We start from the raw sequence: 26,732 nt of genomic DNA on the forward strand, positions 1-26,732 counted from the left end.
TTCATGGAATTTAGCATAGGAGTTGCTCATAGTAGGTATTTGTTAGACGATCAGATTGGAAAGTAACCGGCAAGCGGATCCTTTTAAGTTTTTCTTTGGTAACTTAAGAGCTTAAACTTATACCACATAATTTGGTGACGTTGTCTCCTTACTCCCATACCTCAAAGCGTCAGTAAATAAACAGATATTTACCTTTCAGGACAAGAAGCTAATTGCTAGTATGAGTCATATTAACCTAAATTCTAACAACGTGGGCCAACCTGTTATTTTACTTTTCGTTTTAGTCTTCATCTCAAGTCACAAGGTAATATCAGTAACTAAAGCATAAAATAAAATTATAGTCAAGCTTTATTTTCAAGTGGAATGAATATTCAGTCCTCAAAGTAAAAACATGGGCATAATGGGCAAGAAGCTCTTTGAAAGAGAATAGCATTGCCAGTAGCCTAGCACTTTTATTCGGGACTAAAGAGTGTGGTGAACTAAATGATTCCAGGATCTTAAGTGTAATAGGAAAGAAATTGTGTCATTCTGAGATGAGGAGAAGTTTTGGTTTGTTGGCTAACATCTATGGCAAGGCAGGCAGATTGTGTCAAAGGCTCGGTTGTTTTGTTTTGCTTTATTTTTCTTCCGAAATGGAAAGAGATTTACCCATTATATCAATCGTTAAACATGAAATACTACATAAAATTAATTAGATTCCTTACACATATTGGGGGGAGAAGAGACTGTTTTGTTTTTCTCCTTTTCTCTGCCTTTTATACAATGTATACATTCCTGTTGTAAAACACAAAGGCAGATTTTCAGTATATGGGATTAAATATGAACTTTCCTCTTTACCTTCCCAGTCCTTTTCCTCTCCCCAGTCTTTCTCTATATGTACAATTCTGTATCAGTGTGAATGTGTGGATATGTATTTATATCATTTCATAATAAAATGGAATCACACTGTAGGTATACTGTATGACTTTCTTTTTTCTCTTAACAATATAATTTAGAATTTTTCCATTTCAGTACAGATTTGTCTCCATAATTCTTTTAACTTTTCCATAGCATTTCACGTTGTGAATGCACTATACTTCGTAAAACCACTTTCTTACTGATTAACATTTCCAACTCTTTGGTATTAAAAACAGTGTTGCACAAAAGGCTTGTATACTTATCTTTGTACAAATATGCTTTAGATAGATTCCTATAAGTAGAATTGCTGGGTCAAATTTAAATTTTAATTAATATGCCAAATTACCCTTCAAAATATCCTTATCGATGTGCACTTCCTCAAATAGTGTTTGGGAATGCTTGTTTTCCTACGTACTCCAATAACACTGGACGTTACTGGTGACTCACTGCTTAACTGAAAGTAAAAATAATAAAAGCCATGTAAGTTGGTAGACAGACAAAGACAAGATGAAGGAAAAAAATAAGTTATAATTACCTCATCTTTAACATGGTAAGTTAATAGATGATGTCCAAGATTAAAACAGGTGGTTTAGAAAAAAGAAAAAGGAAGAAAACCTCACATAAAATGACTCCAAGAGGGGTCTTGTAGGATCTAGTACCTCTGTGGGAAAGACATAACATGAGGTTTATTCATTTTTTACTTGTCTTTTATTTCTGCTAAATTTAAATTAATTTAATTTAATACCTTTTATAACTTTCTCTTTTTCTTCTTCCTCTGTGTATGTCTCTCTCTCTCACTCAATTTTCGTTGTATTTACACACATAAACAGATATCACTGGCTGTTTCTGGATAGTGGTACTTGGATTGTTGGCTGCTTTCTTCTTTGTCCCTTTCTACGCTTTTTGAATATTTTAATGAGTATCCATCATGTTTATTAAATCAATAAAGGTTTTACTCTGAAATCCAAAAATAAAAACATGAAAGAAATGTTATACATGTGTGTATATACACATACATACACATGTTGAAAATCCAAGAAGTACAGAAAGATACAAAATAAAATGTGAAAGCTTCCTACCCTTCCCACTCCTTACCTCATATCTTCTCCCCAAAGGTAACTACTATATGTAGTTTCTTAAAATTATTTTTATTTAACAAGTTATGCATATACAAAGTACTTACATATCCATAGAACACATATTCCTTTTTATTTACACTAAATCACCCATACACTGTTCCATACACTTTTTTATTAATATAGTATCTTGGAAATCTTTATACATCAGCACTTACAGACACACGTCTGCTGCTGTTCTTTGAGGCCCCATTCATATATAGTGTTTTCAGTACATCTATGAGTCGTGAATTCCAGAAGACCAATGAGAGTACAAAGTAAATGGTTTTTTAAAACTGCCAACCACTTATGCTGAACAAATGACAGAAGGAAAAGGCAACCCATAGTTTCTCCTCCTTTCAGCCCTTCCTTACTCATCATCAGCATGCCGAAGGTAGAGTATTGGTGGAATATGCACATATCAAGAAATAAAAATTTTAAAACTTGAGTTAGTTTCGTGCTGCATTTCCACTCTTTTAGTAAGAACAAAATATATATGCATGCATGTACTATGAAATACAATTTCAATGATGATACATACATTTTAAACGCTGTTTTTTTTAATCTTTTTTTTTATTTCAATAGGTTTTGGGGTAATAGGTGGGGTTTGGCTACATGAATAATTTCTATAATGGTGATTTCTGAGATTTTGGTGCACCTGTTACCCGAGCAATGTACACTGTACCCAATGTGTAGTCTTTTATGCCCCACCTCCACACCAACCCTTTCCCCCGAGTCCCCAAAATCCACTGAAACATTTTTATGCCTTTATGTCCTCATAGATTAGCTCCCACTTATGAGTGAGAACATACCATGCTTGGTTTTCCATTCCTGAGTTACTTCACTCAGAATAACAGTCTCTAATTCCATCCAGGTTGCTATGAATGCCATTATTTCATTCCTTTTTATGGCTGAGTAGTATTCCATGGTATATATACCACATTTTTTTTATCCACTTGTTGATTGATGGGCATTTGAGCTGGTTACATATTTTTGTAAGTGTGAATTGTGCTGCTATAAACATGCATCTGCAAGTATCTTTTTCGTATAATGACCTTTTTTTCCTCTGGGTAGATACCCAGTAGTGGGATTGCTGAATCAAATGGTAGACCTACTTTTAGTTCTTTAAGGAATCTCCACACTGTTTTCCATAGTGGTTGTACTAGTTTGCATTCCCACCAGCAGTGTAAAAGTGTTCCCTTTTCACCACATCCATGCCAACAACTACTTTTTTTTTTTTTTTTAATTATGGCCATTCTTGCAGGAGTAAGGTGGTATTGCATTGTGGTTTTGATTTGCATTTCCCTGATAATTAGTGATGCTGAGAAATGTTCTTATATTTGTTTTAAAACTGGCATTGTAGGGCTGGGCACGGTGGCTCATGCCTGTAATCACAGCACTTTGGGAGGCCGAGGCAGGCAGATCACAGAGTTCGAGACCACCCTGGCCAACATGGTGAAAACCCGTCTCTACCAAAAATACAAAAATTAGCTGGGCGTGGTAGCAAGCACCTGTAATCCCAGCTACTTGGGAGGCTCAGGCAGGAGAATCACTTGAACTCGGGAGGCAGAGGTTGTAGTGAACCGAGATTGTGCCACTGCACTCCAGCCTGGGCAACAGAGTGAGACTCCATCTCAAAAAATAAAACAAAACAAAATAAAATAAAATAAAACTGTTATTGTACAACATGAAGATATATGGTAAAATTCATTCTAATAACTTAAATTATAATCTTTACTTTGTTTATAAAGACATTAAACAGCAAATAAAAAATAATATGACAAGTCAAAAGAGAATCACAAAATAAAGGAAAAAGTTTTATTTTAATACTTTTAACAGCACTTTCCTTTTGCTCTTGAACAAAGGGCTCCATACTTCTGTTTTGCATTGGTCCCTGCAAATTATGTAAGTGGCCCCATTTATCAATCTAAAAACTGAAAGGAAGTTTCAGTGAGCATGGGAGACTTTCAATTCTTGCCTTACAGCAGCATGGCAGACATTGATAGTTGCTTACCCTATAACTATTCTCTTTCTGCCTTGCTAACAGAAATCCCATTTTGTTCAGGATGACAATAAGTGCTGTCTAAAAAATAAAGAAAGATTTAAAAATAAAATACTAATTTCTATTATGATTGTGTACTTTCAACTGAATTTATATGTATCGATACATATAGATAGATAGATATGCATTTTTGACATGGATTTTTTTAAAGATATAAAAAATTAAAATACTTTATTTTTTAACAGGGCACATTTCCTTAATCAGTCTCTAATGCATTTATGGAGAACTAAACGACCCAATTCTAGCTAATGAGATGTGAACCAAAGTTTACTGTGTGGGGTTTATGAAAAAGCTGTTTTCTTGATTTAAGGAGTAAGAAGCAGACTCAGTTGACATGTGCCTTTGCCTTTACTTTTCATCCTTTTTCTGACTTAAAAACATATTTAATGCCTAGAATTACAGGAGCCATCTTGAGACATGAGGATGAAAGCTACCTGATAAGAATAGAAAAACAAAAACACAGAGGACTGCCTACCTCTGAACTTCTTAGAGGGTGAGAAAATAAATCAGTATTTGGGTAAGTCACTACAGTTAAGTTTCTGTTACTTAAGCTGAACACAACCAATCCTTAACCAATACAGACTAGATAACATGAAAACTCTTCTACTACAAATACTTAGAAATGCTGGGTAAAGAGCAGCAAAATAAATAAATAAATTAATAATAATGCATACTTGAACTTACAAAAAAAAAAAGACAGGGAAATATTCAGGTGGCAGAAATAAAAAAATAAACTAGACACCAGGGTCTTGAACACACAATATGACCTCGTCTGGAGTGGGGAAAGGATTGAATGAGGATGGTGCTTGAATGTTTAAATCCATGTGGGGATAAATGGATTTTTAAAATGTGATATATGTATACAATGGAAAACTATTCGGCCTCTAAAAAGAAGGAAATCCTGTCATTTGTGACAACACAGATGAATCTTAAAGACATTATGCTAAATGAAATAAGCCAGGCACAGAAAGATGAATATTGCATGATCTCACTTAAATGTGGAATCTAAAAAAGTTGAACTCAATAGAAGCAAAGAGTGGAATGGTGGTTAGCAAGCGCTGGGAGAGAGTGAGGGAGCTGGATGACGTTGGTCAAAGGATATACAATTTCAGTTACATAGGAGGAAAAAGTTCAAGAGATCTATTGTACAACATAGTGACTGTAGTTAACATGTTGTATTCTTCACAATCACTAAGAACTGACTTTAAGTGTTCTCACCATAAAAATAAGTATGTGAGGTAATGTATACGTTAAGTCACTCAATTTAGCCATTCCAAGATGTATACATATTACAAATCAGGTTGTATACAATACAGTATATACAATTTTCGTTTGTCAATTTTCATTAATTATTATTATTATTTAAGATGGAGTTTCGCTCTTGTTGCCCAGGCTGGAATGCAATGGCATGATCTCAGCTTACTGCAACCTCCGCCTCCTGGGTTCAAGTGATTCTCCTGTCTCAGCCTCCCAAGTAGCTGGGATTACAGGCACTCACCACCACACCCGACTAATTTTTGTATTTTTATTAGAGACAGGGTTTCACCATGTTGGCCAGGCTGGTCTCGAACTCCTGACCTCAAGTTATCCACCCACCTCAGCCTCCCAAAGTGCTAGGATTACAGGTGTGAGCCACTGTACCCCGCCTTTATAATTTTTAAAAATACATGGTAACTTGTGATAAGACCATGGGCCCTTGGTGCAAGCAGAAATCAGTTAAGTGTGAGCACACCCTGTCCCCCAACTTCATAACCTCACACACACACAAAAGTTAAAAACCCATGAAATTCTGTACCCTCAATGAAATGGTAGACTAGATAAAACTCACTCCCTGGCATAGCAAGAAGCTTTTCTGTCATGGCACAAGCTCTGAAAGAGAAAAAAAAAACAAGGCAGATCTATCTCCCTTGAGAATTTGAATCATAATTTGTACTCCCATTGATCTGGGTTCAAATTTATAATATCTGAATGATCGTAGAACTTCCAAGCCAAGAAAGAAATTCATATAAAAATTGCTCACTAGTCAGTGATAACCTTACAGGTCTCTGACAGAAGAAACATTTTTTTTCTACATCACTAAAAATAAGCCGAAAAAAAAAAAAGGAATCAATGTACAAAGCAAAAGGAATCAATCCACAAAGAATAAAAGTCATCAAATATACAAATATAAGTGTTAGACCCCTAAATGCAAAAGGATTTATCTATATGATACCATTTATGCAGTTTAAATATATAACATAGTAGTACCCTTTATAGATAACATACAAATTCAGTGAAAGTACAAAAACAATAGATATTAATCATACCAATTTAAAAATAGTGGCTAACTCTGGGCAAGGAATAGTGTCAAGAAAAGCCTGAAGAATTGATCCAGACTGAATCTGAGCAACATGCCAACTGGATGCAGCACATGATCTTTCTTGGCTGGGATGTTTTTGCTGTAAAGACATTGGAATAATTGGCAAAATTTGAGTGGGGTTTCTAGGCAAAGGGTACACAGAAGTTTTTGTACTATTCTTGCAAGAGTTTTCTTAGTTTGTAAATTATTTCAAGTTAAAAAAAATTGTTTTTAAAAAGAGGATAAAAATGAGAAATAGGAAACAGTTTCAGAGAAGAAATTGCCAGAATAGATCAATTGGTGGTGGGAAATAAGAGGAAATAATCAAAGGGGACTCTGATTTCTGGCTTAGGTGATTTGGTGTGTATGATTCAATTTATCAATATAGGAAATCCAAGAAAAGAATTTTCAGGAAGAGCAAACTACAAAAGACTTGCCACTGGAAATATTGAATCTATGGATAAATAGGTAGTTGGAAATGGAGGTTGGGGGTGATGGTGTCACAAAAGAGCTTAGCACTGTAAACATCTTGATTTGATTACTTTCTTCACTTACTAAATCATTTGGGAATTCACTATGTTTCCAGTGCAAACCATAAAATATATAAAAATAAATAGGAAATGGACACTGCCCTTAAGGGACTCATATGTGGTAAGAGAAATAGAATCAATCTGTAGGCAAAGGGTAGAGAGTGATGGAGCAAGTTCCAGACGGTGACAAGTTAGTTCTCAACCTTGGTCACTCATTAAAAACACCAAGAGAAACTCCTAAAACATCCCAATGCCCAGTCTGCACTCTGGGACTGGATCCAGGCATCAGTGGTTGCTTAAACTCTCCAGGTGATGCCAATGTGCAGCCAAGATTAAGGGATCAGTGGCTCTACTCAGAACACCTGAGGCAACTATTCCTTTGAAACATTTGGCAATGATGGAGGAAAGAGTGTGGAGAGAACAGGAGGTGGAAATAAGGAAATTTGATTCAAGAGGCTTCTACCAAACAGAGTGATGATTTATACTTTCTCTGTAAAGAAAGTGAATCAGCTGGGCGCGGTGGCTCACACCTGTAATCCCAGCACTTTGGGAGGCTGAGGCAGGCGGATCACTTGAGGCCAGCAGTTCGAGACCAGCCTGGCCCACATGGTGAAACTCTGTCTCTACTAAAGATATAAAAAACTAGCCGGGCGTAGTGATGCATGCTTGTAATCCCAGCTACTTGGGAGGCTGAGGCAGGAGAATCCTTGAACCCAGGAGGCAGAGGTTGCAGTGAGCTGAGATCACACCATTGCACTCCAGCCTGGGTGGCAGAGCAAAACTCTGTCTCAAAAAAAAAAAAGAAAAGAAAAAAGGAAAAAAGAAAAAAAAAGGTATCAAAGGCTAAGAATAAGGATTTATGAAAATAAGGTAAGTGTTTTATGGAGAATGGGGAAACAGGATTATAGCTACAGAGGGTGCAAAAGAAAGAAGTAACATTGTTGTTTTTCCAAGACTGGGAAGATGGAAACACTTGAGGATGAGGATTCAGGTACAACACCGTGTCCACCATTAAAGGGGAAATTTATTATTATTATTATTATTATTTTTTTTTTGACACAGCGAGGGTTTTTACATTCCCAGACCAGGGTGAAAAATCCGCTGTGATTCAACAAAGCCCCTACTCTGTGCTTGGCAGCCAATCAGCCACTGTGGGATGGTGACCTGAGAGTCCCGGACCTCATCCTGATGCCCCCATCTGGAGACTCTCGGGACACAGCAGGTGTGGCGTCTGGGATGTACTTTATTGGACAGTGGTGGCCCAAGTTTTGGTCTGGAAGCACTGGGGCGCTGGACCCCGGCACTGAGTTTGAGGAGGCCCGGAGTTCAGGGCTGTTTGGAGCGAGACCACAAGCGGCTGGTGAGGGAGCCGAGGAAGAGGTTCTGCTTCTTGGACTTGGAGAGCTCGGCCAGGCGCTGCTGCTCCTCCTGCTCTAGCCGGCTTTGCTGCTGTTTGAAAGCTGCCAGTGGATCATCCTCCAGGGCGTAGTGCTCCAGCACGTTTCGCACGTCCTCCACACCGTTCAGTGCAATAGTCTTGAGGAAGGCAGACAGGTCCAACAAGACCCGGTCGTCAGGGTTGCCGTCCCGGGGCTGCAGGGTGACGCCATTATAGGGCTGCAGGCGGAAGGCTTCCTTCTTGCAGTCCACAACTACTACTCTAGGTGGGTCCCGATTCAGACATGAAATGTCCTTAACATGGTGTCCATTCATGTATCTTGTGGCTTCCCGGAATAGGCGGTAGGAGATGAAGCCGTGGGGGTCCACGCTATCAATGAGTGGAAACGTAGTCATGCCAGTCTCTGACGTAAAGATGACAATTTCATATAAAGGGGTGAGCTGCTGGAACAAGGTCTCGATGCCTGGGCGCTTCTTAAACCTCCAGCCAGTGGCCAGCGACCACTCAGGATGCAAGAGGACGCCGGTGAGCTCCAAAACGAGCGTGTAGGGTGGCTGGTAGTACGGCTCCTGCAGTGGGTCTGGGAGAAGGCAAGGGCCGGTGGGCTTGATGATCATCTGTCTATAATCTTTGAAATATTTGTATGTCCGGCGCAACTACTGTACCAGAATTGGATCATTGTGGAACTCATGAGGAATCTTGGCACCATTTTCGTCCACTGGGTTGTTTCCAAAGATACAGACGACGCTCACGGTCCCACCAGCTCCAAGCAGCCCAGCAAGCCAGAGCGCAACTTTTTTGGCATAGCTGGGACCCCTCTGAGCCTGGCTGCTGCTGTGGCCCTTGTGCCTTAGTGCCCCCGCGTCTCCGGATCTCTGCGGCCTGATCTGGGGCCCGGAGGGGCGGCGTCGCCAACCTCGTGCACAGTCCCAGCGAGCCGAGTCGGAGCCCGCTCCGCAAGCGCGAGAACAGCGCTGCTGAGGCAGCCATCTTGCCAAGGGGAAATCCTTTAATGGGGGTCACGGTGGTGTGATCCTTTTATAGAGACGAGCATAGGTTACGGCAAATATACCTACTTTAAAAACAGCGCTCTGGGAAGAGGGTAAGTGCTTTTCCACATAAAGATCTAAAATAGACAATAAATGAGAAATGGGATTTTTTTATTATAAATTTATTTTTCCATATTTCTGGAAAATTAGAGACATGGAGTATTTCAAAGCTGGGAGATTCCATTATATTGGAGTTACCTTAGAGAGGGGGCTGTTTCTGCCACCACAACAAAGAATGAAACAACACAAATATTTACATGTTTTCTTCTTGTCCTCATAATGCTTTTACTGCACTCGTCTTTTCACATCTATTGCATCTGTGACTGTGGTTTCAGTGAAACACGGAAGCCTGAATGTGAGCTCATTTCATTGCCTGCTGCACAACCACACAAAACAGAGAGTATTTTCTTATTCTTGAAATATGATAGCAACATCTCCTTCCATGCTTGTACCTGTTTTAATTCCTTTCAAGCAGAGGCTGTATCGTGAAGGATGCTTAAGAAGTTAATTGGAATGACAGGATTTGGAACGGATGTCATATCATATTCTCATTTGTTATTAAAATTAGTCACAATTAATTGTTAAGGGCTATGCTGTGTCGCTCGCCATCTTTGTGTCCTCCACCTGGCACTTTGCTTTCACACAGTAGGCACGTAGTGTTGAGGTCCCGGAAGGTTGTCAAGTAACCGACCGGGAGCTTGAGGGCAGGACACTGTCTTGTTCAGCGTGGTATCTCCGACACTCGATTCAGTGCCTGGCACACAGGAGGTATTCAGTTATGCTAAATGAATGAGCAACCGGCTCGGTGGGGGACAGTAAATCCAACCCTATTCCGCAAACGTTCGCTGTGCGGCATCCAGGCCTCAGGGACCAAGTGGGTCGCGCGGTGCCATACCTGTCAGTTCAAATTTCCAGATATTGTAATTCTACGCTGTAATTCCTATATTTACTCTTAAAACAAAAAGAGAAATGTGCGTCGCGTTCGCTCTGGGTTCTCGGAGGTTAAGTGCAAGCACGCAGAGGCGCTGAGACCCTGCGGCTCTCCCTCGCCGCTTCCTCCACAGCAGCCGGGCGGAGCTCCCAGCGCGTCCCGGGGCTGCGCCGCCGCAATCCTCAAGGGGTCGCTGTTCCCGCGATAACCTCGAGAAAGGCTCCACCCCGCGGCCCGCGCTCGCTTCCCCCTTGGGGCCCGGCTCCACACTGCCGGGTTGCGGGTCCATCTCCGGCTAGCCCACGGGTCCCATCGTCGACGTTAGCGGCCGCTCTCCGGACCGACTGACCCATCCTTGGCGCCGCCGCCGCGGGCGCTCGTTCTCCTCCCTCGCCCCGCCTTCATCCACCCCTTTCACGGAAACGACAGCTGCGGCAGCGGGGCTGGCGCCGCCTCCCTCCACCTACCACGTCTGCCCTCGCCGCTGTAGCCCTGCGTCCCAGCCCGGCCGCGGCGCCTCCGCCTCGCCGTCGCTAGGTCAGCCGGCTCCGCCGGGCTGCCGCCCAGGATGAACATCATGGACTTCAACGTGAAGAAGCTGGCGGCCGACGCAGGCACCTTCCTCAGTCGCGCCGTGCAGGTATCCTGGTGCTGGGGGGAAAAGGGGTGGCGGCGCCCGGGAAGGTTGAGGGAGGGAACCCCAGCCCGACGCGGCGCCCCTGGCCTCGCCGACCACCCAGCGGGCCTGCTGCAGCCAGAGGCCTAGGAGATGGGCGCGGCCTGGTCCCCTCCCCGGGCCCGGCGGCGGTTTTCTGTCCCGCTCCTGCCCAACCGCCGCTCCACGGGAAGCGAGGCGGGGTGGGGCCGGCCGGGAGCTTCCTCCCACCCCTGCACGACACTAAGGCTGCACTGTCCGCCTTTCTAATCCCACGACGCCAGTGCTCCACCCCGGGGCTGGCGGAGGCTTACGAGTCCGTTGGGGTAATCGAGACACAGGCCATTCCTGCACTACCCCCCACCCTTTCCTTTCGTCTCTTACCCTCCCCTCCGAGTCCAAGAAGGGAGTTTCCTTTTCCTGTCCTTCAACCCAGAGAGCTGCCAACACAGTTTCCTCCGGCCCTCTTTCTCCCTGAAAGGACTGTCCTGGGCTTGGCAGCCCGCGGGGGAAATGGAGATCACCAGTTGGCGTTGAGGCTTTGCCAAGACCACGAGAAACCTAGGGTTGGGGGGTTCTCACTCTTTTTCAAAATGGGAAGCACCGGCTGTAGATCAAGGAGAGATGCGGGGAAATTTTTATGGCTATAGTCACAGTAGTATGTTTCAAATACACTTTAAGGGAAGAAGTTGACCACCTCTCGATATTCTGCAATCAAGGAAGTGTCAGTACTAAGGAACTTGGGCCGTTTCCCATAGTCATCACCCACATTATGCCAACTCAGTAAATCTGTGAACAGATGTAAATTTCACAACATGAATTGTAAACAATCTGTTGTTTAAGTTAATGGCATAGTCACGGTAGCAACAACTTTCTCTTTCGTAAAAAGAAAACAAAAATAATTTTCTAATATGCATACCAAATTGGTGCTGAAATGTAAATCTATTCTGTGGCTTTACTACTTTCCTTGCCTTTGCCCCAATTTTGTTGGCACAGTTGATCCTACATTGCACTATCCCTGGCAAAAGAATAGTAGAGCTAGAGCAAGGTGATAGCTGCCTGTATTATGAAAAACCTGTCAAGCACTTCGCAATGCATTTGACATATCTCCCGTCTTTTCCATAACTTTGCCAGATAGATGTTATTAACCCCTTTTATGTATGTGAGGAAGCACCCTTACTGAGGTTAAGAAACTTACACAGCTAGTAAATAACCAGGTGCTGTCTGACCTAGTACTCCAAGCTGCTTTTTCTTCCGGGATAAGCATTCCAGATTTAAGATAGCTAGAATAATAGAATGTTGTGGCCTAGAGAGACCTTAAAAATCATCTGGTACAATCTGAGCATTTCCATATCAACAAGCAAGTAACACTTTAGAGATGGGAAATTCCTTCTAGCTTTTGATTTCTAAGTTCTAAAATCTGCATGGTGAGTAATAAGCTAGCTGCCTTAATCCTTTTCTTCCCTTCCTTCCCTAAAATATGATATATTGTAAAGACATTGAACCTTTATAGTTAAAATAATGTTTTGATTTAAATTCACTAGCTTCTAATAGTTCAAAGACAAGGTGCAAGAAGAATGAGTGATTGAGGGTCTGAAATGAATTCTGATGTGTGAGACACTTGTACACTTTTAACATTGACTGCAATAGAGGACTAGAGCCTGTGGGTTTTTTTTTTTGTCCTAGTGCTCATTACCTGTAATTCTAGATGCTTATGAGGATTTGACACTATATAATGCTACTCTTTTAAATACAGTTAAATATGTTTCAGACATGTAATTCACACCCCTTAAAGAGGACACATTTACTAGAATTTAGTCTGATTTAAATTGTGGATAGACTCGATTTAAAAAATTAAATCTAGCAAAGCTCTCAAAATGTGTACTTCCCGAAGAATTTTAATTCCTTGTTTCAAATTCCTTAGGAAAAAGTTTAAAAATTTTTGCTAATCTGTTAGCCATCAAATAATTTTCTTTTCAGTCTTAAATATTTAAGTGTCTACTGCATGTCTGCTTGCGGCTACTATGGGCACTGGTGATACAGCAGTGAATAAAATCAGCAAAGTGTCTGCCCTCCTGAAGCTTACATTGTAGCAGAAGATAAGCTTGTAAATACATCAGGTGGTGATAAAAATCATGGCCAGAAGAATAGAATAACGGCAGGGATGGTGGTTGTTAACATCTTTATTAGTATTTTCTAACATTAGTATTGTGGTATAGATAGGATGGTCAGGGCAAGTCTTTCTAATAGGATGAAATTCAGGAGACCTCAAGGAAGAGACAGACCTAATTTTTTTGGAATAAAAGTATTTCAGGCAGCAGGAAGAAGTACAAAGACTGAAGTTACAGGGGCATTAAAGAGACCAATGAAGGAACTGTGGACATAATACAGGTAAAAGGCGATTGTAACTTAGATTACAGTGGTAGCAGTGAAGATTCCAAATTATCCAGTGAAGGTTCCAAATTATCCAGTATTGGCTGTTAGATTGGCTGAGAGAAAGATGAGTCAAGGATGACTCCAAGGTTTTGGCTTGAGCCATTCATTAAGGGAAAAATTTTTGAAGAAACAGGATCCTGTAATGTGTCCGCAGCTGTTAGAGATACATACTGAAATATTTATGGATAAACTTATACCATATCCGAGATTTGGTTTTTGTAGGGTTTTTTTTGTGTTTTATTTTTTATTTTTTTTGAGACGGAGTTTCGCTCTTGTTGCCCAGGCTGGAGTGCAACGGCGCAATCTCGGCTTATTGCAACCTTTACCTCCCCAGTTCAAGCGAATCTCCTATCTCGTCTTTCAAGTAGCTGGAATTACAGGCATGCACCACCATGCCAAGCTAATTTTGCATTTTTAATAGAGATGGATTTTCACCATGTTGGTCAGGCTGGTCTTGAACTCCTGACCTCAGGTGATCCACCTCCTTCAGCCTCCCAAAGTGCTGGGATTACAGGCGTGAGTCACCACACCAGTTGAGATTAGCTTTTGAATATTTCAGAAGAAAAAAAAAACAGGTCACTGAAACAACATTAACAGAATGTTGATAGTTGTGGAAGGTTGGTTATGGGTTCATGAGGTTTCATTGTACTGTTACACTTTTGTATGTTTGACATTTTCCACAATACTTTTTTAAAGATAAAATTTGTAAGAAAAAAAAGGATGCTTCTAAAACAGAACGTGTGAAATTTCGAATGCTATGTGGTGGTTTTCAACAAAACACTGCTCTCTCATCTCAGTATTTATTTCGTCCCTGAGTTTCCATATTAAATTGGATTGACATCAGTATAATGCCAAAGTACCAAGTTGCATGCTAAGAATAGCTTAAGAGCTATGCCAGTATCTCTTTATAAGCAGTAAGAATAGTAGAGAATTAAACGTTCATGTTTATAAATAATAATTTTCATTCAAATCAAATTGTACCCTAAGGAATATGCCAATCTTTGGTTGGCCAATGCCATACATTGTTTTCCATTTTACTTAAAAATTCCTAAGTTAAAAATTAAACATGTTTCTTGTTTTAAAAAAAGGTCAGATCAAACTAGTAAAGCACATAGATGAGTCCCATCACCGTTCCACTTCCCTCCTTTTAAAATTTGTTTTTAAGCCTTGGTACTTTAAAAAGAATGTTAAACTAGAATGTATAAATGAGTAGGAATGTTTATTCTTAACTAGCCCATTTGGGTGCTTGTTTGTAAGTACCTCAAGATGGTAAAATACAAAAGTATCAGGTAATTCACCCTTGCTTAATTGTTATTTTACTAGAGTTTTAAATGCCATTTGTTCTTTGAATCCATCTTTTTAGTCCAAACTTCTTAGTTGAGCATTAAATACTCCCTTACAATCTGGTTCTTTCTCTCACTTATATAAACACTGCATTCCAAATTATTTTTTAATTTTCAAAATATCTTGTACTTATTTTAGGCTTTTGTTCATATAGTTAAACTCCTCTTAAGTGTCCTGTCTGCCTATTCTTTCCTTTCCTTAAGATACAACTTTATTCATCTCCAAAATGGAGAGAGTAAAAAAAAAAATTAAAAAATAAAAGTAAAATACAGAAACTTTTTTGAAGATATAGCTTTAAATCCATCTCAGCTAATAAGGCTTCTTAGACCACAAGAGCTTGCTGTGAAATCCTGATTCATTTTCAATTCCGAATGAATAGGTGGCACTTTTCTTCTAATGAACTATTGTGTTAGATCTCTTGGAACTCTAAAATTCTGTTACTCTTTCACATCTTTAATAAGTTTGTATGTGCTAAGGCATCAACTCTGTTTCTTATTCCCCTCTCACAACATCTAACATGGTTCATTTTAACTTTTATATCATTTTAGCCAGGCAAATTACTATCCATATGTGAAGTTTAATCTTTGAAGGGCAACAATAAGCATGTTAAATAACAGTATCTTTATTAGAATTTTCTAACATTGTGTTTGCTGACCTTGCAATTAACTAATACCAGTATAAAATAATAAACCATTCAACCTGTATTTAAATTGAGTACCTCCTAGGTGCTTGGTGTTGAAAGATACAAAGCTGAATGAGACCCTGTTCCTGCCCTCAAAGACTTCATAGTAATAATCTCAAATTTGTCATAAATATTCTTTGTAGTAAATAGCCATTTTGTGAATAACTCTTTATTTGATAAATCTTTCAAGTGGATAAAGGAACAAGAGATGTGTTTTTAATTCAGAATTCTTACTGAAGCAAAACTTTGCTCACCATCATTAAAATAAGGGCATAGACTTTCTAAAAAGAATTTTTCAAATCAAATTACTTAGGGAGTTCATTTTAAATTTTCTAACACTTCCTCTAAACTGATTATTAAAGTCATGCTGTGAATTTCATGAACACCACCTATTTTCTAAGGAATATAGTTTTTAAAATATAGTTTTAAGCTTGGCCTTGATCTCCCATTTATTTCGGCAAGTGTCATGGTGTGTCTAAGCTAAGGATGTAAAGATGAATATGATGTTGCCATTAACTAGCTCCTGTCAGACCATCGCTGGAGTTCCAGCTTGGCCAAATAACTCTGTCAAGCGCTTCTGAAATCCTATTTCTTTTATAGAATTCACACTGTGACAACTTCACCATGTTTCTTAAATTCTAATAAATAAAATATGTCACATTAGAAATCCATACCTTTTCTTGTTACATAAAAACTTTGCATGTTTAGTGTTACTTAAAACTGTTTTCATATCCTTTGGTGCTATTTGCATTATTTTAGTTAAGTAGATAGAAGATAGTTTGTTAACCTGATGTTAAAATTCACACTTATGTACTACATGAGTAAGGTAATTAGAAAATCTATAACTTCTTCTTTTTTTTTTTTTTGAGACAGAGTCTCGCCTTATTGCCCAGGCTGGAGTGCAGTGGCATGATCTTGGCTCACTGCAACCTCCACTTCCCAGGTTCAAGTGATCCTCCTGCCTCAGCCCCCCTAGTAGCTGGGATTACAGGCATGTGCCACCATGCCCAGCTCAATTTTGTATTTTTAGTAGAGACGGGGTTTCACCATGTTGGCCAGGCTGGTCTCGAACTCCTGACCTCAGGTGATCCACCTGCCTTGGCCTCCCAAAGTGCTGGGATTACAGGCATGAGCCACCACACCCGGCCTTTCTTGAAAGTGTTTTTAAAGTAATGACAGAGCTACAAATTAATCCGAAAGTCTTAACCGCACCCAATTGATGTACTCCTAGTTGCTTTGCTACTATATTTAAAATGTTCAAACACCTAAGTCAATTTCTTTAATGTTCTTTGGAGACCAACTTACTGAAAGAACCTCGACACAGATAATGTATTTGAAGCAAAACTCCAGCACAGTGAAGTAGCAGTAATAACAGCTGACATTCCTAAATGGGCAAAAGAAGAAAGTAAAGTAATGCAACATGCACTAAATCAAGTGATACATATTTAAATAATTATGAATGAGTTTAGAACAGCGGTTCTCAGTCTTGGCTGCACTTAAAATACTTGGGGAATCTTTGTAAATGCCAATATATGAGCTGCACCCCAGTCCAATTAAATGAGAATCTTAGGGGTTGGATCAGACCAGACATCAGTGTTTTCTAAGGCTGTCTCAAGTAATTCTAAAGAACAGCCAAAATTGAGAACCAACGGAGAAAGATCCACTTTAGTTTACTAATACATTATTCAGAGTCTGAGTTACATATTTTCCAAGAAATTTAAATTTCTTTTAGAATATTACTCTTTAGTAATACTGGTGATTAGAGTTTGCGTTAAATAGATGTCTTTGATCACACCTATTTTACTTGCAGTGTTGTTTTTTTTTTTTTTTTCCTAAAAGTAGAGTTTGGAATCCAGGCTCCTTATTTAATAATGTGAGTATATGTGCCTATCCTGTAGTAAAAGAAGGATTACAGTGCCTAGTATAATGTAGCCAACTCAAAGACAATTCTTTCTGCAAAGCAATATTTAGAGAAAATATATAAAAGAGAGGGGATTAAACTTTCTGTTCTTATGTCACTTTGCTGTATTACAAATGAAATATGAAAAAAATTATGTATCAAATTATATTTTAGAAAACATTGAGTTTAATAACTTATTAAGATGACTTGTTTACAGTTTGCCTTTTATTTTAGGTTGTTTACACAAAAGTTCTTAATTATTAAACTATACTGCCATCTATTCATTAAAAGATATGCTTAAAATCAACTAGTTTCTGATTAATACCTATTATCAAGAGATTACAAAATTAGTAATGATTTTGAACTTGAGATGTTGCAAACTAAAATTTTATGGCTTAATTTACAATTTTTTAGTAACTTAGGATCTTTTTTTTAAAAGAAATAATAGGTCTTTTGCCCTTCTGAAAAGAGTGCCATTACTGTAATTTTGTTTTATGTCAAGGCAGTATTCTAGTAGATCATAAAATCCTTGAGGGCAAGAAGCACATCATATGCTGATCATCTTGCAGTAGAAGAAAATATATATAAGCCATAAATATTTTTGATTAGTAGTTTAAATATTAATTTAGTTGAGATAACTCATAATGTCTGTAGTAGATGCATTATTTACAATGCTTTAGAGAAAATGTATTAAATATTGTATTTGTTATCTTAATACAGTGTACTTCTGATTAATTATGGAAAAATCCTTTTGCTTCCACAATGATAAAATTGTGGGGAATATTATGTATTTTACAATTATATATTTAAGCAATAAGATTTAAATTTATAATTTCAATTCTAAAATGTGATAGAATTAGCAATGTCCTTATTTTGTGTCTTCCTCCGCTTTATTCATTCATGATAGGATTTAATTTACTTTTAATTTTGGTGAGTAATTATTGAATATCTTGTAGGAAGCAGAACTGATCTGGAGGAGAAAGCTGTCCAGAGTGCTGTGAACAGACATAGGAGAAAGGAAGCACAGAATATGATTGGATAATAGTAATAAGAATAGAAAATACTAATTTTGGAAATCAGCAAGTATTTACTGGAAGGGTAGTATAGTATAAGACTATGACTCAAACAGATGTGACACTGAATCCCAACGCTGACACCTTGGACAAAGTGTTTAATCACCCTGAGCCTCAATTTATTAATCTCTACAATTATTCTTACCTATATTTTAAGATTCTTTCTAGTATTTGATGTAGAATGCACAGCTTAGTTAATGGAATTTTTGAACATACACTACGCCTTGACACAGAAGTATAAGAAAGATGTAAATGGTCTTGTTGAAAAAATAAAACATTAAAAAAAGATATTAGAAAATAAGACTATATATAATGTGCTGAAATGTGAAACATAGAAACATTGTCATGTGACCCTTCCCACAGTACTGCTATTTTCCAAACAGGTTTTCTGTAATCAGACTATCTCACTCATGTGTAAGGGTTCCATATATCTTCTGAACTAGAATAGTTAAAAAAAAGAAGAAGAAGAAACCTACTAATTGTATATGTTTGTAGAATCTTTATCAGTTTACATATTTTCTTTCTTCCTCAGACTCATACAAATAAATCACTTCGTGCAAATACCCATCTTTGCTCTGTTATACTTTCATACTGTTTTTCACTAAAAGAATATTTATTTAATGAGATACCTGGGAGGCAGTATCATGAGAGTCACAAAGAAAGTATTAAATAATTAAGCAAACAGTCCTTTTCATCTGAAGATTGAAATGTTTTATTTTCCAAATAATTAACTTTCTAATTGCTGATTTTCCTGAAATACTGTCAGGAGAAAACTTGCCCTGAACCCCAGTTTGTATCAGATAAATTCAGTGACTATTTTATTTTATATTTATTTATTTTATTATTAACTTATTAATTAGAGATAGGGTCTTGCTCTGTCACCCAGAATGGAGTGCAGTGGAGTGCAGCTGGGACTACAGGTGTGCACCACCATGCCTGGCTAATTTTTTGTATTTTTTTGTAGAGACATGGTTTTGCCATGTTGCCTAGGCTGGTCTAGAACTCCTGAGCTCAAGTGATCTGCCCGCCTCAGGCTCCCAAAGTGCTGGGATTACAGGCGGGGGCCCCTGCTCCTGACCATAAGTACTGCTTTTAAATTATTGATGTGTTGATTTTTCTATTAATTTATTATTGGTTATTAACTGTAAGTTAAGGATTTCTACAGATAAATTAATATTTAATATGTGTGAGGATGATGCAAATGAGCTTAAAGAAGTTGTGCAACTGGAAGATAAATCATCAGGACTATACACTCTTTCCTTGGATCTTAACGTGGTTCATATCATTCAGTCACAGGTCGTTTGTTACCTACTCAGAGATACTGTTTCTCTAACTACCCCCATCTCACACTCCTCAAACTCTTGCTCCCCTGTCTAGGCCCAAGTTGCCCATCCCTCCCCCACTAAAGCCTTCCATGATTCTCCTGCTCTCCCTGAAGAATGAATTCTTTTTCTGTACTTGGATTTTTTATGTCATTCAGAAACAATAAAACCAACCATGTTGGTCCTCTTTACTGTCTTCGTGTCTTTATATCCTTATTTATCTATTGTCTGCCTTTGCCGTTAAAATGTAAGCTTCCTAAGAACAGAAACCTTGTCTGTTTTGTTGGCTGCTGAAACCCATGTATTTACAAGAGTGCCTAGCACATATGTAGGTGCTTAGTAAGTTGAAGTATTTGTTGAAGGAATAAACAAAATGAACAAACAAGTGGATAAACTGGCTTATTAAAGGGAAATTTATGCATGCAGTTTCAATTTTTAAGGTGCTAGAGAATTTTTTTTAGATCATTCTTTATAGGTGATGTTCACCTGAGTGAAAGGTATTCCCTTTCTTCCCTTCCTATTGGTCGCTGTATCTGGGAGTTATTTTATCTAGCCATTGGTGGTAGACTTTGAACATGTAAAAGTCTAGTAGGAGGTCTGTTGCTTAGAATCTCCAGGGATCTGTAAAGACTACAGGGTTCTCTCCTAAGAATAAGGTTGCATAGTTTATCCAGCTGACCTTGGGATCAGGGTTTGCTTTTGCTCAGTGCCCAATCCTCCAGCTACACTGCAAGTTTATGGGCTTAGGCAATAGCTTTGGAACTGTTATATCTGGTTCCACCCACTGGGTCAGGGGCTGGCTATAGACCATTCTCAATAAGACCCAAGGCTTTACAAAAGCTATTTAAGCTGTTATTTCTAGCCCCTAAAGAGGAAGCCTCAGTGGAGATTGTAACCAGAAGTCTAAGAATAGAATTCTAGAGGACCCTTCAGCTCAAGGTGCTGATAATAACCTGAAAGTATTAAACCAAGAAGAAAGATACTGAAAGAAACAATAAAACTCAGAAAATAGAGTAGCAAAAGAGATTTTTAAGAAACAAAAGGAGAAAAAGGCAAGGTGAACACTGTTTTGTCAGCCATAAGTGAGTCATTACTGAGCACAGAATTAGTGCTAGTGATATACCTGTGTGAAGATGGGAGAAAGCCACATATTCTAGGGGAAAATAATGCATGATAAACAGCTTGAGTCATCACCTCTAATGTTTAATTAAAAGTATCCAGAAGGCTCTAGATCTACACAGAATCCTTTTACCTCTTTATTATTGTATAGGCAATGCTACCTTTTCTCAAATACCAGTATATTCAATAATAAAAAGTGATTGTTGAGTATGTTTAACCACATTTTATGGTTAAAAGATGTCTTCATAGTATGAATAGGATATATTCCAAAAGTTAGTCTATAAATAAATTGCTGGAACATATCCTCAGCAGCTTTATAAATGACAGGTTTTATGGTATGTTCTGGGAAACTATCTAACTAGGTGTTATTAAAGAGCTAATAAGACATAAACCACAATAAACATTAACAGCTCTTTTAAAACTTAATAATTACAAGGCACCAAAGTGATTTGCATACACAATCATACTTAATCCCCCAAACACTATAAAATATGTATTGTCTCTCTTTTGTAATAGAGGGTACTAAAGAAAAAATATTCAATACATTGCTCAGGTCACACAGCAAGCAACGAAGTTAAGATTTGAATTCAGATCCAACTGACTCAAAGCTCTTACTCAAAAATCTTACCATTAATCGTAGTCTACCTAGAATAGGTAGTTGAAATAGTTGCACGCTTTATATACCAAGAAGTACACTTAGGTTTTCTATAGAATTCATACCATACATTTTAGCAGAACTAAAGGTATGTGATGACTGTAAGGTAAGGTCATCCACAAAAGAGGTATGGATAAATTACATAGGAGCAAAAAAAGTATTCATAAGCAGTGGCTTACAAAGCTGGAGTATGATTATTTGTATGTTTAGGATTGTTTAGCTTTGAATTTGCTTTTTACTTATTGATATGGTTCCCTAAAATTTATTTGCAGTATATTTAATTTTTGTTTTACAACCAATAACAGTTCACAGAAGAAAAGCTTGGCCAGGCTGAGAAGACAGAATTGGATGCTCACTTAGAGAACCTCCTTAGCAAAGCTGAATGTACCAAAATATGGACAGAAAAAATAATGAAACAAACTGAAGTGTTATTGCAGCCAAATCCAAGTAAGAAACTCTACCTCTTGTGTACCTTAAGTACTATTAGTGGGTTTTTTAATGTTAAAAAAAAAGTTTTAATGGCCATCTGAAAACATAGGATTTTTTTATTGTAGCTTCAGGGTCTGTGGGGTTTTTTGTGTGTGCTTTTGTGAAGAGGAAGTGATATAAACAGTTACGTACCTAACAAATTTTAAAATGACATTTTTTCAGTCTTTTATAGAATCCTTATAAAAAATCTCACTTTTAGGCAGTGACTTTGAATTTTAAGATTTATGAGGAGGTGTATATATAAATATGTTTTCCTTTTTCATCTAGGGAAGAATTGTCCCTAGATAATTAAGACAAAGTTATATAGATGCTTAACTAGGTACCATTTTTTCTGTTTAAGTTTTCGTGTGTGGTTTTTTTTTTTTTTTTTTTTTTTGAGACAGAGTCTCGCCCTGTCGCCCATGTTAGAGTGCAATGACGCGATCTTGGCTCAGTGCAACCTCCACCTCCCAGGTTCAAGCAATTCTCCTGCCTCAGAGTCCCAAGTAGCTGGGATTACAGGCATATGCCAGTGCGCCCAGCTAAATTTTTTTTTTTTTTTTTTGTATCTTTAGTAGAAATGGGATTTCACCATGTTGGCCAGGCTAGTCTTGAACTCCTGACCTCGTGATCCACCTGCCTCCCAAAGTGCTGGGATGACAGGCGTAAGCCCCTGTGCCCAGCCTATGTTTAAGTTTTACATTTTCACGTAAATTACTTCGTTTGATTCAAACAACTACTACATTTTCAGATTAGTCAACTCAATAACATTGCAGTTAAGGTGCACAATAATTGTTTAGTGAATGAAACTCATGAGTTAGCATCTTGTCCAAGGCAGCATAGCTAATTAGAAGTGGAAATTGGACTAGAACCTATCAACATCCAGTCTTTTCACTGTGAGCTTTGCATATCAAAACTGAAGAACAAAGGTACAATGTATGCTTTCCTTTTTTCCCCAATATTTGGGATCATGTTGTGATATGACATATGCTTGCTTTTAGATACTAACTTAAACTCCAAGCACTATAAATACTAGCAGTTCTCTATCATTTTAGTTAAATGGTAGTGACTTTTTAAATATGCCTTTTGGTTGAAAAACTTAACTGTTAAGTTCTGTGCTCAGTACCTGGGTAACAGGTTCATGTGTACCCCAAACTTCAGCATCATTCAATATACCCAGGTAACAAACCTGCATGTGTACCCCTTGCATCTAAAATAAAAGTTGGAAATAAACAAACAAAATAAGCTTTTTGCACTTTGAGTGAGTCCTAATGTCCTTGGACACCATGTAATATTTTTTATTCATTTAAGGCCATTTAAATTCTACACTCTGGCACTTTTATTAAAAGTAATGGACATTTTTCCTCTTGTTCTAAACATATTTTTCTGATTGGCAAATAAGCTCATTCACAATTGGTAAATAGGGAAATAAAATACAATTCCCTCCTGCCCCTGTTTTGTGCCAGGAAGTAGTAATAAGAATTGTTTTTGTTTTTTGTTTGTGCTCTAGGTTTTTTGTTTTGTTTTGTTTGAGACAGAGTCTTGCTTTGTCACCCAGGCTGGAGTGCAGTGGTGCAATCTTGGCTCACTGCAACCTCTGCCTCCTGGGTTCAAACAATTCTCCTGCCTCTGCCTCCTGAGGGTCGCTGGGATTACAGGTGTCCACCACCATACCCAGCTAATTTTTGTATTTTTAGTAGAGACAAGGTTTCTCTATGTTGGCCAGGCTGGTCTCGAACTTCCGACCTCAGGTGATCTGCCCACCTCAGCCTCCCAAAGCCTGGGATTACAGGTGTGAGCCACCATGCCCAGCCAATGCTCTGGTTATTAAGTTACACAGGTTTTGAGTGGCCAAACCCAACACTCCTTTTCTTGTAATTCCTGTGTTGTTTTCAATGTATGATGATCTGGAAATGGGTTTTTCAAAAATATGTTATGCAGAAATATATATTACATTGTAGCAGAATTGCCTGCATGTTTTAAGATTTTATTGTAACCTATTGAAATTAAATATTTATTAATATACCAAATATTTTATTAACTGAACGAAGTCAACGTAAGATTCCGTTTTAAACTTTTGACCAGATAGGTGGAAAAGCAGTCAAAATTAAGAATCAGAGTCAAAACACAAAACTTTTTTTTTTTTTTTTTTTTTGAGACAGAGTCTCACTCTTTCACCCAGGCTGGAGTGCAGTGGCACAGTCTCTGCTCACTGCAAGATGCGTCTCCTAGGTTCGAGTGATTGTCCTGCCTCAGCTTCCTGAGTAGCCGGGATTACAGGCATGCGCTACCATGCCTGGCTAATTTTTTTTTTTTTTTAGTAGAGACGGGGTTTCACCATGTCAGCCAGGCTGGTCCCAAGCTCCTGACCTCAGGCGATCTGTCTGCCTCAGCCTCCCAAAGTGCTAGAATTACAGGTGTGAACCACCACACCGGGCCAAAATGAAGTTCTGAAATTTAACTAGTGTCTTCTAAATGGTTATGTTTTAAAAAGCTCTTTTTGGTTTTAACTATTTAGAGATATTTGTGCTTTAAAACTTCTGATTTTGTACTAGAAGCTACCACAAAAGCAAGAATTATTGCCATACTCTATTTTAGGTATTATAACTAAGCCTTTTACCAACTCCTGAAGTGTTCTGTTACTGGTTCAGCTCATTTTTTAAATTTTCAGTGCACTGTGTGAAACTTCCACATGCGTAGGAATCTATGTGAGGTACTTAGAGGGAACCTATTTGACTTAGCTTCGATTTATACTTAATCATTGTTTCTGGAAACTTAAGCCATTTTCTCATTTGTTCCTGAAATACCTCTAGGTTGGACAGCATTGTAAATGTTAATGTCTTTGGTCTTAAGCATTTTGCTAACCAAGTGTTTATTCAGCTTTTATTTTTTCCCCCTTTCCATGTGTTCTAATGTTCTGTTATTGCATTTAACCTTTTGTATTTTAAACTTATTTTTAATGGTGAAATATTTTGAGTGAATGCATGCTCAGAGATAATATCTATACACTTGTGTACTTTAAACATAAACTAAAGCCAAGGCATCATATTGCTGATCTGTCTGTAGACTATTCCACGCCTGGATTGTTCTATTCCTTAAGCACCTGTGTCTATATTTAGACTCTAGGCAAGAAAAAGAGAGAGCAAATGCTCATGCTAAAACTGTCAGATGTAAGTCTTTGGTTCTTCTAGGTACTTTATATCTGTATTTTCCTAGCCAGAAATCCTGATTTTGAAATTATAAACGTACATTCAGAGTAAAAATTAGAGTTAAAATGCTACAAACAGGGCAAAGACACCTTCAATAAATATTAAGTGAATGAATCAGTCCTTTTCTGGAACTTAAAATCTTGTAGAATACTCAAATAATTATTTTATTTTATTTTAAAATGCTTTTGTGCCAAGATATTTTATCAAATTTCTAAAATATAATTTATTAGTTATATAATAGTCTAACATAAAATTTAAAATACATATTTATTAAGATATGTGCTGGAATGAATGCTAACTTTATATTTAGGAGACGATAAATGGCTGCTGATAGGGGAAAAAAACAATCTTCTAATTAGTTTTGCTTTTAGAAATCGTTGGTAATTTTAACCTTTCTCCTAGATGCCAGGATAGAAGAATTTGTTTATGAGAAACTGGATAGAAAAGCTCCAAGTCGTATTAACAACCCAGAACTTCTGGGACAATATATGATTGATGCAGGGACTGAGTTTGGCCCAGGAACAGCTTATGGTAAGTAAAAAGCAAAAAGTTCTGTTAAAGGATATCTTTATGTTTAGATAGAGATGTCATTAACATATTAGTAGGCCGGGTGCGTGGCTCACGCCTGTAATCTCAGCACTTTGGGTTGCCAAGGCAGGCAGATCACGAGGTCTGGAGATCGAGACCATCCTGGCTAACACAGTGAAACCCTGTCTCTACTAAAAATAACAAAAAATTAGCCAGGCGTGGTGGCAGACGCCTGTAGACTCAGCTACTTAGGAGGCTGAGGCAGGAAAATGGCGTGAACCTGGGAGGCGGAGCTTGCAGTGAGCCGAGATCGAGCCTCTGCACTCCAGCCTGGGCGACACAGAGAGACTCCGTCTCAAAAAAAAAGCAGTAGAACTGGTTTTAACTTCAAATTTATGTTAAAAATTTTCGATGAAGTGAGAAATATAGGCAAATGTATACAGTTAAATTTATTATTTAATATATTTAAGCATATATTTAGTTATTCAGAGAATTCACATCTCTTTTAGTTCTAAAAAGTTAAATGAATTCTTCACTTATTCTCCCAGTGATCTTACAATACCTATGTTGTAATACTTACGATATTGCAATTATTGTTTGCATATGTCTCTTCATTTTTTGAAAAAACTTTCTTAGGGCTTATTTTATGTTAAAGGTACTTGGCACATAATGCTTGAATTAATCAGTGCTTTTGTTATAATTTTGCAATAATGTCAGTAACCAAAAAATACTAACTATTGTTATCTCTGGATGTTTGGATTACATTTCATTTCTATTTTTCTCTTATGTATTTCAACTTTTCTATAGCCATGGTTTAGTTACACTAGCTCTATTAGTTGCTGTACAGACTTTAAATGTATAGCCCTGAAGCTCAAAGTTACACATCTTTATTGTCACTCTGATCTGATTTTCTTATAACATGAGATTTTCGGTAGCTTCTTTTCCTGTTGTTTATGTCTAATAATAATTCTCTTTATACATCTGCAAGATAATGGTCTTTGGGTATGAAATGGTAGGTAG

General features: G+C 38.0%; 1 protein-coding gene and 1 pseudogene across 5 annotated transcripts in view; one reads left to right on the forward strand and one right to left on the reverse strand.

Moving 5' to 3' along the window:
• Positions 1-7,998: 7,998 nt before the first annotated feature.
• On the reverse strand, positions 7,999-9,356 carry LOC112636205 (annotated as a pseudogene). Its single transcript, XR_003122143.1, has 2 exons — positions 9,007-9,356; positions 7,999-8,962 (listed from the first exon to the last, which is right to left on the reverse strand). The product of XR_003122143.1 is annotated as a mitochondrial import inner membrane translocase subunit TIM50-like (transcript).
• Positions 9,357-10,533: 1,177 nt separating this feature from the next.
• Positions 10,534-26,732, forward strand: part of SH3GLB1 (SH3 domain containing GRB2 like, endophilin B1) — a 43,881-nt gene continuing 27,682 nt past the window's right edge. For 3 of the 4 annotated variants that reach the window (XM_025387036.1, XM_025387047.1, XM_025387058.1), the window contains exons 1-3: positions 10,534-10,961; positions 21,813-21,954; positions 25,587-25,715. In XM_025387036.1, coding sequence (XP_025242821.1) covers positions 10,890-10,961; positions 21,813-21,954; positions 25,587-25,715 — 343 coding nt within the window. In that variant the 5' untranslated portion in view covers positions 10,534-10,889. The remainder of the gene's footprint in view (positions 10,962-21,812; positions 21,955-25,586; positions 25,716-26,732) is intronic. The other variant, XM_025387066.1, reaches the window with a different exon arrangement.

Source organism: Theropithecus gelada, chromosome 1 (assembly GCF_003255815.1).
Source record: "Theropithecus gelada isolate Dixy chromosome 1, Tgel_1.0, whole genome shotgun sequence".
NCBI lineage: Eukaryota > Metazoa > Chordata > Mammalia > Primates > Cercopithecidae > Theropithecus > Theropithecus gelada.